Source organism: Lacerta agilis, chromosome 8 (assembly GCF_009819535.1).
Source record: "Lacerta agilis isolate rLacAgi1 chromosome 8, rLacAgi1.pri, whole genome shotgun sequence".
In the NCBI taxonomy this organism is placed as follows: domain Eukaryota; kingdom Metazoa; phylum Chordata; class Lepidosauria; order Squamata; family Lacertidae; genus Lacerta; species Lacerta agilis.
The window spans coordinates 16,859,956-16,875,211 of record NC_046319.1 but is presented as its reverse complement, the minus strand read 5'-3'; the positions used below and the strand labels follow the sequence as shown (position 1 = coordinate 16,875,211).

The 15,256-nt window shown below is 46.6% G+C and overlaps 2 protein-coding genes across 2 annotated transcripts; both read left to right on the top strand.

The window, feature by feature from the left end:
* The first annotated feature begins 1,365 nt into the window (after positions 1-1,365).
* Positions 1,366-6,603, top strand: ANKRD65 (ankyrin repeat domain 65). Its single transcript, XM_033156917.1, has 3 exons — positions 1,366-1,652; positions 3,724-4,273; positions 6,148-6,603. Exons 1-3 carry the CDS (start codon positions 1,366-1,368, stop codon positions 6,601-6,603), a joined length of 1,293 nt encoding a protein of 430 aa, XP_033012808.1.
* A 3,226-nt stretch (positions 6,604-9,829) lies between these two features.
* On the top strand, positions 9,830-13,186 carry MRPL20 (mitochondrial ribosomal protein L20). Its single transcript, XM_033156335.1, has 4 exons — positions 9,830-9,968; positions 11,111-11,221; positions 12,036-12,113; positions 12,945-13,186. Exons 1-4 carry the CDS (start codon positions 9,882-9,884, stop codon positions 13,116-13,118), a joined length of 450 nt encoding a protein of 149 aa, XP_033012226.1. The 5' UTR covers positions 9,830-9,881; the 3' UTR covers positions 13,119-13,186.
* Positions 13,187-15,256: the final 2,070 nt, after the last annotated feature.

The window sequence follows — 15,256 nt, the reverse complement described above, 5'->3', positions numbered from 1 at the left end:
GTGATAATGTTCTCAAAAGGGAGGTTCAGTCCCTCCACTCTTGGCTGCTATGTGCAGAGACGTGATGCCCCCCACTCACTTTCTAGATCCAGTATGATGCCCTGGGGTATCAGCAGGTCCCATGCTAGGGATGGGGCAGGGCCAGAGGCAAAAGTGGGTGGAGCAATGGATGTAAATTTTGCCCATGTACAAGAGGCTAATTAATACCTGCAACACACTCACGCACCACCACTCTCTGTCCTCCAGACAAGCAAGAATAATTATCAGAGCTCAAGAACACATCCTAGCTAGGAGGGTGCAATAAAGCAGGGGCAGGGAGGGGTGTGGTCTTGGGAAAGGGGTGTGGCTTGAGGAGAGTCCCGGGGGCCAGAAAAAGAATCCTGGAGGGCCACCCTCCTGTATCAGGGCTACCAATTCAGCCAGAGACCAGGCTACACAGGGGGAGTCAATAGGATCCTTCCTGTCCCTTCCTGGTCACTTTGCTCTGGCAACCAGTTGCCGAAGCGCAAATCGGACAGTTTGTCGGCTCGGCGCTGCCTGAACACCTAGTTTCAGCCCCACTGACGATTGACATTTCACAGCCCTCCTGGAAAGATTGAGAGTGTGTCACACACACATACATACTTTTCAGGTTTATACATTTCACTGATCATCATTTTGACATTTCAAAACATGACTTCCTTCCCCCTCTTTCCGTGGTTCCTTAAATTTATTTTTAATATCTTCTTAATTTTCTCATTTATTCATCCACTCTAAAAAATATACTCTTATAAAACTGCAGGTTATTACAATAATCCTGCCAATGTTCTTATCTGTTTACAATTTATCTGTAAATATTCAATAAACCATTTCCATTCTTTTATAAAATGTTTGTTCTCTTGATTTCTTATTCTTCCGGTAAGTTTCGCCATTTCTGCATATTCCATAAGTTTTTGTACCCATTCTTCCTTTGCTGAGACTTCTGCTTCTTCCCATTTTTGCCCGAGCAACTTTCTTGCTGCTGTAGTCTCATACATGAATAGGTTTATATACAGTTTAGGTAGTTCTGTCCCTACCTGTATAATTCCCAAAAGAAAAGCTTCTGGGTTGTTGTTTTTTACAAATGTTATTTTAAACATCCTTTTCAATTCATTATATATCGTATCCCAGTAAGCTTTAACCTTCCTACAACATATGATAAAAGAACCTTCTTTCTCTTTTCATTTCCGACACTTATTTGATTTAGATTGACACGTTTTTGCCAATTTACTTGGTGTTAGATCCCATCGATACATCATATTCATATAATTTGCTCTTAAACTGTAACATGCTGTGAATTTTATATCCATATTCCACAATCATTCCCCTGTCTACATTATGGCCAATATGTATTGCCACAAGATTGAGAGCATTTTAACGGATTTCTTCTCCTTCCTTATGAGAGGCACTGTAGTCGAGGCCGAGGCAGCAAGGAAATGGATGGTGCTGAGCGAGGAGGAGGAGGATGCGGAGGAGACCCTGACCGGGGAGCACAGCCACGAATTTATCCCCGAGAATCACCTGATCCCGGCTGCTGTGCAACCAAGCTGGAAGGAGCTGCACCAAGCGGCTCGGAATGGGGACACACACCTGGTCAAGCAGATGTTGAAGCAAGGGGCGGACACAGAGAGCAGGTGAGGTGAGAGGAGAGGGCCCTCTGCTGCCCCTTCTGGTGTCTGGGAAGAAGTGCAAGCACTGGGCCTGAGGTAGCGCTGCCTACCAGTTAGCAACACTATTAGTTAAGAACAAGAAGGTCCAACTTCCATACCCTCCAACATTTCTCTGATGAAAATAGGGACGTCCTATAGTATTATATCTATATCTATCTGTATTATTTATATTTATATTCAGTGCTTTTTTCTTAAAAAAAAATGTTTAGGGGTACTCTCATTTTGACTCAAGAAAATCGTCACTTTATAGTTCAAATCGGGGAAAATAAATAAAGTAAAGTACAAAGAATCACAAAATGTTTAGGGGTATGTGTACCCCTGCGTCCCCTCAGAAAAAAGCACTGTATATATATATTTGTATTTGTATTTGTATTTGTATCCCACTCATCTGACCAGGTTTTTCCAGCCACTGTTGGTGGCTTCCAACATATATAAAAATGTAATCAAACATGAAGAATTTAAAAATATTTTAAAACTTCCCTTAACTCTGGGGGGGGGGGGGGGTGTGTCGCATAACCCCATACCCTCCAACATCTCTCCAATGAAAACATGGACTTCCAAAGGGGGAAAAAATGAGACATTCCAGGATCAAATCAGAAACCAGGGCAGCTTGCTGTAAATCTAGGAAAATAAGAAGAGTTTGGATTTGCTATCCCGCTTTTCACTACCCTAAGGAGTCTCAAAGCGGCTAACATTCTCCTTTCCCTTCCTCCCCCACAACAAACACTCTGTGAGGTGAGTGGGGCTGAGAGACTTCAGAGAAGTGTGACTAGCCCAAGGTCACCCAGCAGCTGCATGTGGAGGAGTGGAGACGCGAACCCGGTTCCCCAGATAACGAGTCTACCGCTCTTAACCACTACACCACACTGGGACACTTGGAGGATCTGAACTTCTCATACCAAGGGGGCCGCAACAGTAATTTGACATGAAACTTGCAGGCTGCATGCTGCATTGTTGCACGGGAGAGAGAGAGCGGGACCCTTATTCGCCGCCACCCCCCAAAAAATCCTTCGTGCAGCCTTCCCAAAATTGGCTAAGTGAGGAACTGGCTTTGGGAAGGAGGCACGAGGCTCAGGCAGGGTCCCAGAGCCCTCCCACCTCCTTCCCAAAGCTGGGAAAACGCTAACCAGGCTTTGGGAATGAGGCAGGAGGACTCAAGGGCTCTGTCAGAGCCCTTATGCCTCCTTTCCAAAGCCCAGTGCCTCACTTACCCAACTTTGAGAAGGCAGCGCAAGGGCTGCAGGGGGAGCGTCAAATGTTGCCGAGGGCCATTAAAAAGGCCCCCCAAGGGCCATGCGCTGGAGCACCCTGAGTTAAGAACATAACTCATTTGTACAAAGTCAACCTTTTTGTGTGGCGGCACCCCCACTTTGGAACTCCCTGCTGATTGACACCAGGCAGGCTCCCTCACCTGCTTAAAAACGTCTTAGCTTAGGGAAACCCATCCACATAGAATGCAGATGAGTGTTTTAATCTGGTTTTAAAGCTTAACGATGGTTTTTGAATGTTCTAAATACAGTCAAACCTCGGTTCCTGAACGCTTCCATTATCATACGTTTCAGCTCCCGAACGCCCAAAATCCAGAAATAAGTGTTCCCGTATTTGAACGTTTTTCGGAAGCCAAATGTCCGACACAGCTTCCGCTTGAGTGCAAGAAGCTCTTGCAGCCAATTGGAAGCCGCGCCTCAGTTGTCAAACATTTCAGAAGCCAAACGGGCTTCAGGAATGGATTACGTTCAACAACCGAGATTTGACTGTAGTTGTTTCCAGTGCTATCTTTCTAGAAGAAGAGGTGCCAGAGCTCACTGTGAATTTCTCCCTTGTTTTCATGAAATGGCAATGGTGCCCACCTGAGATGTGCTGGAGCTGAGCTATCATGAGCTCTGGCCGGGGGTGGGGGGAGCCCTGGTTGTTTTCAACAGTTTATTTCATTCTCCTTGAAAACTGCGTCGAAGTTGCTGTTCTGTTCCGTTTCACAACCAAGCAGTATATAAATCTTACAAAACAAATAAGTAACGGGAAACCACCCTTTCAGAGATGAGAACGGCTGGACGCCTTTACACGCCGCCTCCTTGAACGGCAGCGCCGTGTTGGTGAAGTTTCTCATCCAGCGTGGAGCGTTGGCCAACGCCACCGACGCTTCCGGCTACATGCCTCTCCACTGCGCCGCTTGGAGCGGCCACAGCCAAGTGGCGGAGCTCCTCCTGCGCCGGGGTGCAGCGGCGGAGGCGCCGACCAAAGGAGGCCTCACCCCGCTCCATGTCGCGGCTGCCAACGGGCACACCCTGGTGGTGCAGCTCCTCTTGTGGCACGGAACGGACCCGGCCAGCCTCGACCGTCGCCAGTGGTCGGCCCTGCATTGGGCGACGGCCAACAACCGGTTGCATATTGTGGACCTGCTGATATCGCAGGGCGTCAGCCCAGATTTAGGAAGCGGAGGGAGTGTCACACCTCTGCATGTAGCAGCCGAGAGCAGAAGAACGGAAGCTCTGAAGCTCTTGCTTGCCAAAGGTGCCAGCGTGAATGCTCAGGACGGCCTAGGGAGAACGCCGCTCTCCATTGCTACTAACAATGGCCACCATGAGGTTAGATTGTTTGTTTGTTTGTTTGTTTGTTTGTTTGTTGTCTTTATACAGCCACAGGTGGGAGCCTGTGGTGTTCTCCAGATGTTGGCCAATTAATTCTTACTGCTTTTCAAATATTTTAACAAATTAACAGCAAATTAATACAAATTTTAAAGTTGACTTGCTACCCTGCTTCCATGGTGTTTCTCTTCCCTCCCTTACTTGCTGCTCAATGTTACGTACTTCCCCTAATTCCATTTCAATACTTAAAATATTTTAACATTTTATCATTCATTTCCCCCCTTCTTCATTTCCCATCAGTACATGTTTCAATTTCTGCTTAGACTTTTATATAGCTACACTGGTACCTTGGTTCTCAAACGGCTTGGCTCCCAAACAAATCGGCTCCTGAACGCCGCAAACCCAGAAGTGAGTGTTCCGGTTTGCGAACGCTTTTCGGAAGCTGAACGTCGGGCATGGCTTCCGCGGTTTCCGATTGGGTGTAGGAAGCTCCTGCAGCCAATCGGAAGCCGCACCTTGGTACTCCCGAAACGGATTAAGTTCAAGAACCAAGGTACCACTGTATTACATATTCCCAGAATGTCAAGTAGAGTCACTCTTCACTTTGTCAGCCCACAAAAATAATTGGTTATAACTCAATATTCCACAAATATTGGAATACGCCCTCCCGATGTTGGTGGACTACAACTCCCATGATCCCTGGCCACATTGGCTGGGGCTGATGAGAGCTAGAGCTTGTCCCCTTCTAAGGCTGTAAAATCTTTGAAGGGGACATGGTGGTGAGGAAGCATGGCTATCAGGGAAGGATCCTGCACTTCGGAATTTGTCACTACAGTATGGTGGAAAAGTCATAAGCATGCATTTCGCTTTGGGGGAGATTTTGTTTTTTAAAGCCAAACATGTATTGAGTACATACTCTAACTTAATCATAAAGGACATTGTTTTTATTCAGCAGAGAAGCTGAAACTTAAATTAGCTTATTTATTATTATTTTTTCAGAAAAAGAAATAACAACTAAACTTTAATTTAAAAAATACAAACTTAAAAAATGAAACACATACAAATCAACATGGCTAACCTGACCAAAAACACCCACTCACACAGAAAACCAAAGATCACCACAGCCACCCACAAATGAACAATCACACCCTACGCCAACCCCGACCTCTCTCACCGCCAAAGAAGCACAAGCGAACAACAAAGAACCCACACAAACAATGCTGACACCAAACCCTACATATATTAAGGAAAATAGAAACATCGTCACCCCACCTCACCCACCCCCCCACCCCCCCACCTCTTTCCCCCTTCTCTCCCTAATGTCTCCACAACCAAAACTGATTTGTAAAAATGTCACGTGGAAAAAATACGAGAGAGACATTGCACACACTTTTGTAAACCAAGAAAATCTTTAATAAAAAAAAAAATGAAACACAAAACACCAATTTTTTTTGCCAGGACTGTACAAAGATATAGCCAGTGTTCATGATCTAACCAGGTAATGAGCTCACCCCCAACTGATCAAAGCAGATTAAGGTTTCTTCATCTTCCTGTCCTAGAGGATGAGCAAAAAGGTGACGAGTAGAGACGGACACAGGCAGAAGAAAAAGGCTGGAATGGACCTGCAGCTTCTACTTGAGCTGCTTCCAGAGACAGTTGTAGGCAGAAGCTGCAGGTTCATTCCAGCCTTTTTCTTCTGCCTGCATCTCTCTGTGTCTGTTTCCCTCCTGCTCCCTCCCCCTTAGTCTCTCCCCTATCGTGCAGGCCAGTTAATGGCAGCTCAGGGCCCCCTGAAACATTAGAGAACGTACAGATAAAGTGGTGTCCAGTGTGTGCTTTGTTTGCTGTACGTATTTTCCTCTCCCTTTCGCTAGACGGTGAAGCTTCTGCTCCAGAGTCAAGCGGCTGTGAACCTGACTGACCGCTACGGCTGCACTGCCCTCCACAAAGCTGCGACCGAGGGTCACCTGCCAGTTGTCTCCTCCTTGGTCAGGGAAGGTGCTGCGAGCATCGATGGGAGGGACCACCTCAACCTGACTCCGCTTCACCGGGCTGCCAGCCGCGGCCATGTCGCCGTCGCCGGCTTCCTCCTGGACGAGGGGGCGGACGTCAACGCCGCTGGCTGGCTGAGCAAAACCCCCTTGCACCTGGCTGCAGAGAAAGGGCACTTCCCTTTGATGGAACTCTTGTTGGCAAAGGGGGCAAGCCTTTTCGAGAGGACTCAGTGGAAGGAGACAGCAAAGGAGCTGGTCTCAGAGAGGACAAGTCCTGAAGGCATAACTAGCCTGGATGACCCTGGGCAACCTCAGTCTCTCCCCCCCCCCCCGTAACTCTATAGCCTCCTGACTCAACCCTCCGCCTGGTCTGATCACATATTAAATGCTTGTATTTTTAGTATTGCTATTTATGGTTTGATGTACAGCGGTTCAGTTGTAACATCAGTACGGTACTGGCGGGTGGGTGTATGAGAGCCAGTCAGGTATAGCAGTTAAAATGTAATGATAATAATAATTTATTATTTATTCCCCAGCCACTCTGGGTGGCTCCCAACAGAATATTAAAAACACGATAAAACATCAAACATTTAAAAACTTCCTTAAACAGGGCTACCTTCAGACGCCCTCTAAAAGTCAGATAGTTGTTTATTTCTTTGACATCTGATGGGAGGGTGTTCCACAGGGCAGGCGCCACTACCAAGAAGGCCCTCTGCCTGGTTTCCTGTAACCTCACTTCTCACAGCGAGGGAACCGCCACAAGGCCCTCAGAGCTGGACCTCAGTGTCTGGGCTGAACGGTGGGGGTGGAGATGCTCCTTCAGGTATTGGGAATCTGGGAGACTAGGGTTCAAATCCTCCCAAGGGCATGAAACTCACTGGGTGACCTTGGGCCAGTCAACTGTCCATCAACCTAATTACCTCACAGGGTTGTTGTGAGGATAACATGGGGAGGAAGAGAATTGTGTAGGCCTCCTAGAGTGTGAATGTAGAATCATACAGTTGGAAGAGAACACAAGGGCCATCCAGTCCAACCCCCTGCCAAGCAGGAAACACCATCAAAGCATTCCTGACAGATGGTTGTCAAGCCTCTGCTTAAAGACCTCCAAAGAAGGAGACTCCACCACACTCCTTGGCAGCAAATTCCACTGTCGAACAGCTCTTACTGTCAGGAAGTTCTTCCTAATGTTTAGGTGGAATCTTCTTTCTTGTAGTTTGAATCCATTGCCCCATGTCCACTTCTCTGGAGCAGCAGAAAACAACCTTTCTTCCTCCTCTATATGACATCCTTTTATATATTTGAACATGGCTATCATATCACCCCTTAACCTTCTCTTCTCTAGGCTAAACATACCCAGCTCCCTAAGCTGTTCCTCATAAGGCATCGTTTCCAGGCCTTTGACCATTTTGGTTGCCCTGCTCTGGACACGTTCCAGCTTGTCAGTATCCTTCTTGAACTGTGGTGCCCAGAACTATGTAATAAATCAGGCTTCCTCAGCTTCGGCCCTCCAGATGTTTTTGGCCTACAACTCCCATGATCCCTAGCTAGCAGGACCAGTGGTCAGGGATGATGGGAATTGTAGTCTCAAAACATCTGGAGGGCCGAAGTTGAGGAAGCCTGTAATAAATAAATAAATGTAAGGGAGATGCAATAGCTTTGCGTAGTCCCAGGCAACCTTCTGGAGGTGGTGCACAGCACGTCTGCCCCCCCAAGTCTCTCTTGCTGGCCATTGAGTCCCTCCAAAGACCACGCCCTCTCTCCTCAAGCCACACCCCTCACCAACCACACCCACTCTCCTCAGGCTACACCCATCAGTGGCCCTGGTGAGTGTTTTGCCAGGTAGGGTAAAAGATAGGTCTCTTGACCCCCAACAGAAATCCTGGCGAGCTGCTGCCACTCAGTGTGGCAAGATGGACCCTGTGGTCTGACTCAGTATATGGCAGTTTCCTATGGAGATGTGCTAAATTCTCTAACCGGCTTTTGTGCTGATTATGATGGTAGCAAAGGGATTCGCTGTTGGAGTTTGGGGAAGAGAATGGATTCCCTTTGCAATTAAAGGGGAACCTACCAAATTCACCCTTTCCGGAACAATACGCAGACCAAATTGCAGGCATCCTTCAGAATTTGCACTTCTCTGAATTTTGCCATGCAGTTCTCCAACCAAGCAATGTGATTCAGGTGAGGGTCAGGTGACTTGTCAATCCCAGCAAGTATATAAGAGGACGACCCAGCCTGCCCAGGCCAAGCCCATCTCTTTCTATTCCCGTACGTTGTCACCCACGGAGCGCAACTATGCTCAAATTGACAAAGAGGCATGTGCCATTCCCTTTGGTGCAGATCTGATATATATATATTGGGGGGGGGGGTTGCACATGTGCCCATCAAGCTGTGTGTGGTAATTATCCCTCCGTGTGTGGTGCTGTCAGGAGGGGGTCGTGCAAATGCTGCGCATTGTGCAGAATGGAAATATTTAGGTGCGATGTTCTATCCATGGATGCAGCTTGCAGAGGGGAAATTCGAGAGGGCAAGGGAGCATGGGTCCGCTGTGGGGAGCGCAGCGCATTTCTTGCGCACGGGTGCCTGCCTGCAGAATGGATTTGTGCTGCGGAGCTGTTGTGGAAAAGGTATCTGTCTATATGGCCTTTCCAAAGGCCAGGTTGTGCAGTCAGCTGGGGCCTGTAAAAAGCCAGGCCGGGAGGCACCTTAAGTTGAGGCTGCATAGGCCTTGTGGTGCAAGTGATTCAGATTCTATTCAGTTGAACCTCTGGTTACAACAGTTGACATTTTTTTAGCAATGCCCCACTAGTGGGCCTTCTTTTGTTCACTTCTTTTTATTTCGAGGCAGTGCAAACCTATGTTTGTGGAACTGCAAACCTTTCCAGTCACGTGTTACTCCAGTCAAATCCCACATATGAATGTGGGGTGGGGAAAGATGGTGTGTAGCCTAGTGTAAATTAATTTATAGCGGGGGGGGGGGGGGATTACCACGGCATGGACTGTCCCCGAGAACCGTAGACTGTCCCCAGGACAGGTGAGGGTGCTGATCCCTTATTTTCAAATCCGAAACTTGACAGCTATGACGAAACTCATACCAAGAACAAACTTAGTTGGTCTCTAAGGTGCTACTGGAAGGATTTTTTTTAATTGTTTTGTTTTGTCTATGGCACACCAGCACGGCTACCTACCTGTAACAATACGTTTAGAACACATTCCTTTCCCTGCCAACAAAACCAGCAGGGAACTGTAGCTTCAGCGAGCTACGGTTCCCAGCACCGTTAACAAAACATTCCGTTCCTATATTTTGGGGGCGCTCTTTGGTGCTCCAAAGGTATGGTGCGTCTTGTTTTTTGTTATTTTGATTTCGATGGAGACACGGCACGATACCCCTCACCCCATAACAGAGAGTCCCAAAGAGAAGCGGAGGGTAGAGGGCGCTCGTTTGCCTTAAACCTCTTCGACTCTCCCTTTGCACAGCGTTATCTCTCTCCCCCCCCCCCCCGGTTGCAAATCGCCGCTGTTTGCAAGCCCGGAAGGGAAGCCTTGCAGTTTGCACCGCGTGGCTTCCGCCCTTTGCAAATCCGCGGTGGAGGAGACGGTGGGGAAAGCGGGCTGGGATGGTTTTCCTAACGGCCAGCCTTTGGATCCGGGCCCGTTTGACCGATCGCTTTTGGCGGAAGCAGGAGGTGCTGAAGCATGCACGGGTAAGAACTGGGGATCGGTGCCCTGCTTCCCCCCCCTATAACGCCCACCCTATTGCCTTCCCCAGCTCCTTTACTCTTTTGCAAACTCTTTCCTCGCTACCCACGTGAATCCATTCATTTACTAGCTTCTGCGGTGGGTAGGCCTGCTTCCTTGTCTGTGTTCGAGTAAGCCCTGCTCCGAGTAGACCCATCGAAATTAACGGGAGTGTCGGAAGATCCCCTGTGGAGTGACCTTGCGCCGCTGACTGCCTCTCAGCCGAGCCGTCCTCCAGGACTGTTTTAGGAGCTGAAATTAATATTATTATTATTAGCATTAGCATTGGAGGCAGTCCTCTCTTTTATCTGCTTAGTTCACTTTGCAAGAAGCATCAGATAATATAGTACATTGTAATTTATTTTAATCCAGTTTGCGCTGACGTTGAATTTGACATTGTTTTTTTCTTTAAAATAACAATAACACGTGGGCGTTATCCAATACTAGTCCTTACTCAAAGAAAACCCACTGTAGTTAATATTATTATGCTTTATATTTATTAGTCACTTTCCTCAAAAAAAAAGTCACCCAAAGCAAGGGTAGTAATACAATTTAAATACTAAAACCACTTAATAGACAGACATGATTTAGGTTCATTCCTATCAGTGGGTCTCCTCTGAGTACAACTAGCATTGGCTACAGGTAGGTAGCTGTGTTGGTCTGCCATAGTCCAAAAATAAATAAATAATAATCCTTCCAGTAGCACCAACTAAGTTTGTTCTTGGTATGAGCTTTCGTGATACCCTATGGTTTTATTTCCCCAAAAGGAAGTTGAAAAATGCCCCGCTCCACAATATTCTGCAGGGTGAATCCTAAAAGGGCAACCAGAATCGCTTCTCCTATTAGGATATGTCAAAACATTTGGTGTCCTGCGACGGCCATGACACCCAGAGCTCCTTATTTCTCCCAAAGAATCCTGGGGGTGTAATTTGTTAAGCGGGCCGCAAATTGTAGCTCTGGGAATTGCAGAATATTCAGGGTTGTGCGACGAAGAAGTGCCAGGTGAGAGGAGGAGGCAACCTTCTTCCCGTCCTGCTTCTTCTCTTAACAGAAGACCATTTGGGTATTTCTTTTTTAGTGTGTGTGTGTGTGTGTGTTGCCTTTCCAGCATTTCCGTGGGCGGAGGAACCGTTGCTACAGCTTGGCCGTCCGCGCCGTCCAGAGGGCTTTCATGTACGCCACGAAGGCCAGACATCGGAAAAGGAGGGACATGAGAATGGTAAAGATGGTGGCTAGAAACGCTGCTCCGTTTGTGCGTTCCCGTAACACGGCAAAACTTGCTCAGGCCCGATTAAGGGGTGGGTTGCAGCCTCCTCTAGAGGTGTGGAGGGTGGCAACACAAAAACGGGCCTTCTCTGCAATGGAGTGCTCTCCCCAGGGAAGTTCACCTGGCACCTTCATTATACGCTTTTAGGCACCAGGCAAAAACATTCCTTTTTCACCAGACCTTTGGTTGATCTGATTGACATCCTATACCCTTTAAAAAAGTGGCTCCTTTTTTGGGGGGGGGGTGTTATTGGGTTGTTTTTATTTTGATTATATATTGTGGTTTTTATGTTGATCTTTTCTGTGAACTGCCCTGAGACCTCTGGGTATAGGGCAGTATAGAAATTCAATGAATAATAATTGCATTTATTGAAAGAAATGCAAAATTTATACTTTTAACAGAACAGGTTTCTTTTTTTACTTAATTTAAGGTGTATTTAAAAGACTGGTCAGCCCTGGGTGCCAGATGTGGCCTTCTGTACCTCTATCTGGCCCTCGGAACGCTTCCCAAACCACACACCCTTTCCCCAGGCCACACCCCTCACTGGTCCTACTTTTAGCCTGTCACATGGAGGTAAAAAATTACATTCGCTGCCCAGCCCCCTTTTGGCTCTGGCCCCGCCCACCACTGGCATGTGGTCCCTGGAAGGTTTCCCAGAAGGATATGCGGCCCTCGGGCTGGAAATGTTTCCCCCACATCCGCATTAGATCAGCCCAGAGAAACCCTTAGTAAACGTATCTCTGAACTCTCCCATTTCTGCTTTAAGCTTTGGCAAACCAGGATTGAAGCGGCATCACTTGAGCATGGTCTGAAGTACCACGTTTTCCGCGGCAGTCTCTCCCAGGTAAGTGGCTTTCCCTCAGCCCTTCCTTAGCTTACATCCTGCTTCTGGAATAGCTCTTCTGGACCACCACCACCCTCCTTGATGAGCCCACCAGCCACGAATGACAGTTGAGCAAAGCGCTTGATAAACAGCAAGCCGGAGCTGCAAAAATGAAAATGTTGATGTGCATAAACGCATGAGTTGCTAGACACCTATTGGGCCATAACAGGCTGTGTTTAATTTGCTAGCTGCAAGTTCTGTGTGTTTCCCTCTCTCCTTTCCCCGCAAACTATTTTTTTAATTTTTTTTTATTAAAAAAATCTGCTTTTTAGTTTTCCACTTTGGGAAACATAGGAATCTGCCTTACATTGAGTCAGATCATAGGCCCATCTAAGTCAGTAATGTCTACATGGACTGGCAGCACCTCTCCAGGGTTTTGGACAGGAAGCCTCTTCCTTCCTTACCCGGAGATTGAACCCGGGACCTTGTGCCTGCAAAGTACATGTTGTACCGTTGCCTCAGGCTCTTTCTGCTGCTCACACCGGGTTCCAGCTAGGCTGAGAGTTGGATAACGGATGGAGTGTTGGCCTAGGACCCAGGAGACCGGGGTTCAAACCTCCACTTGGCCATGATGCTCTCTGGGCGACCTTGAGCCAGTCACAGTTCACAGCCTACCTCACTGGGGTGTTGTTGAGGGTAAGAGGGAAAGAACCATGTATTGTCAACTTGAGCTCCTTGGAGGAAATGTGGTATAAACCTGTATCAACAACTTCCTGCTGTACTTTATCCACTTCCAGAAAGATTGAGTTGCCTCTTAAGTTTCCCTCCCCCTTCTTTTTTTCACTATTTCAGTGTCAAGTGGAACTGAACCGGAAAACGCTGGCTGACCTGGCAATCTACGAGCCAAAGACATTCAAGTCCTTAGCCTCTTTAGCCAAGAGGAGAGGACAAGAAGGCCTTCTTGCAGCCCGGGGAGGTGGAAAAGAACCCGAAGGGATATTTTCACGCATTGTGAGATGTACATGAAGCAGAGGGCTGTTGCTGGCTTGTGGAGTTGTGCTAGTATTAAAACAGGAATATTTATACTAAAAAAATATTCTGCTTCAATCTGTGATCCAAAATTAGTTCTTTCCAAACCCTCATAATCAACCCAGTTTGATTTGTGATTTGTTGAGGCGATACAGAGGTTCTCTTTGTTGCGTTTTAAGATGCATGGATTATAACCCAGTCTGCAGAAGTCATTTGTGTGTTTGTGTATGATGAACTTGTGCCTAGCAATTAATTTTTAAATTGTTGCCTTGGTTTTCAGCTGAGCAAAAGGCTAGTGGAGTGTGAGGCTCTGCCCACTGACAGTTCAGTACGTAGGAAGCTGCCTTATACTGAATCAGATACAGTCGTACCTCGTGTTACGAACGCTGCTTGTTGCATTCGTCATGGGTTACGAACCCGCCAAACCTGGAAACCTCCGGGTTCGGCAGTTCATGCATGTGCAGACGTGCAAAATGACATCATGCGCAGAAGCGCCGAATCACAGATTCAGCGCTTCAGGATGCGGACCTTTCACTAATTGGTCAGTGTAGTTCATTGTTGTTTGCACTGACTGGCAGCAGCTCTCCAGGGTTTCGGACAGGAGTTTCTCCCCACCTTGTCTGGCAATGCTGAGGATTGAACCTGGGACCTTGTGCATGGAAGGCAGATGCTCTTATCTGCTCCTTGATCTCGGGAGCCATGTGCAAAATTCATTACCATATCTTAAGAGGTGTCTAACAACTTTCCAAAATATCTATAGCAGATACAGCACCTCAACTTATTTCTAAGCATATGCAGAATGTATACAGGTGTGTATATGCAACTGTGGTGTTTTTAAACAGATCTAAGAATACACTCGGCCTTGGTGATTTATGAGCACAGCACCTTTCCTTTTTAAAAATCTTTTAAAATAAACCCATCTAAATACATTTAATGCTTCTTTGCATTAAAAATAAATTAGTATTGAGTGTATTTCATGAGGAACATTAAAAGATGAGCAGATTCTGCTATGACCTGACCTTCTGCATTTCTATTCAGAAGTAGGTCCTCCTGAGTTCAGTGGGACTTATTCTCAACAAAGTTTGCATAACTTTGTAGTCTCCTGGTATCGAAGGGGCCATGAGACTCCATCGTAAATGTGCATAATGCCTTGCTCTGGAGGGTCATGATCTTCATAAGCAACACATACAAACAAAACCCTCTTTAACAATTTCTGTGCAGCAAAAACAAGAGACTTGCGGTCCCTTAAAAACTGGGGTTTTTTGGTGTAAGCTTCCGTGGTCCACGGTCCTCTGATTTCCCTGCCTCACATGAAAAGAATGACATAAATTTATCAACGTTCTTAATTTTCTTTGGTAGCTAGACTGGGGCCTGAGTTTCTACCTGGGGCAGTCAAATTCTTGCCAGTGCGGGGGATGTAAAAATGTTGTACAAAATTGATTTTTGTTTTGAGGTTTACCCAATGAATATTGAATTTACTGTTCTTTAACGTACTTCGCGTAAGCCCCACTGCATTAGTGAAAAGGGCTTTAAAGGTAAATTGCTTCGATTCAGGATACCTTTATCTCACTGCATACCGACCTGTCCTCAAACTAAGGTCTACTGTCATGCCTGGGACTGAGACATGATTAAGATAGGCATGGGTCTTACTTTATGTAGGACATTCCTCTATTTGAAGGTTTGTCCGGCTGAAGAAATAAAGGGTAAAAGGGTTCAAGGAAGGCGGGCTTCAAAGTTGCCTGTCAGCAATTAATTTACACAGATGAGCAGGGCATGGTCTTCTAACACTATGGTGAGATACTGTTCCTTGCGTTCTTAAATTCCATCCTGTTTTATAAATTTGCATCTATACATATATGCAGATCTGCCCTTTGGGGAAGGGCATGTGTGTGTGCATCTACGTTTTCCAAATAAATAAATGACAGAAATAAACAATCTACCCAGTGGATAAGAGTGCAACAATCCTTACTCCCCTTGTCCTCGGAAGTAATATTTTTCCTACATTGAGTTCAAAGATAGGGGTTGGCGGACTTTGGTAATATGGCACCCTGAGCAAGGGCAGTATTTGGCATGCCCACTAATTATTTCTTATTTTCACAATAATTCCTTTTGGTGCAATTGTGTTTTTTAAAAAC

Coding starts and splice junctions, on each gene's coding strand:
- MRPL20 (XM_033156335.1), top strand. CDS start 9,882: ATGGTTTTCCTAACGGCCAGCCTTTGGATCCGGGCCCGTTTGACCGAT. Junction 11,222..12,035: donor AAAGGAGGGACATGAGAATG/GTAAAGATGGTG, acceptor TTCTGCTTTAAG/CTTTGGCAAACCAGGATTGA. Junction 12,114..12,944: donor TCCGCGGCAGTCTCTCCCAG/GTAAGTGGCTTT, acceptor TCACTATTTCAG/TGTCAAGTGGAACTGAACCG.
- ANKRD65 (XM_033156917.1), top strand. CDS start 1,366: ATGTATTGCCACAAGATTGAGAGCATTTTAACGGATTTCTTCTCCTTC. Junction 1,653..3,723: donor GGGGCGGACACAGAGAGCAG/GTGAGGTGAGAG, acceptor CCACCCTTTCAG/AGATGAGAACGGCTGGACGC. Junction 4,274..6,147: donor CTAACAATGGCCACCATGAG/GTTAGATTGTTT, acceptor CCCTTTCGCTAG/ACGGTGAAGCTTCTGCTCCA.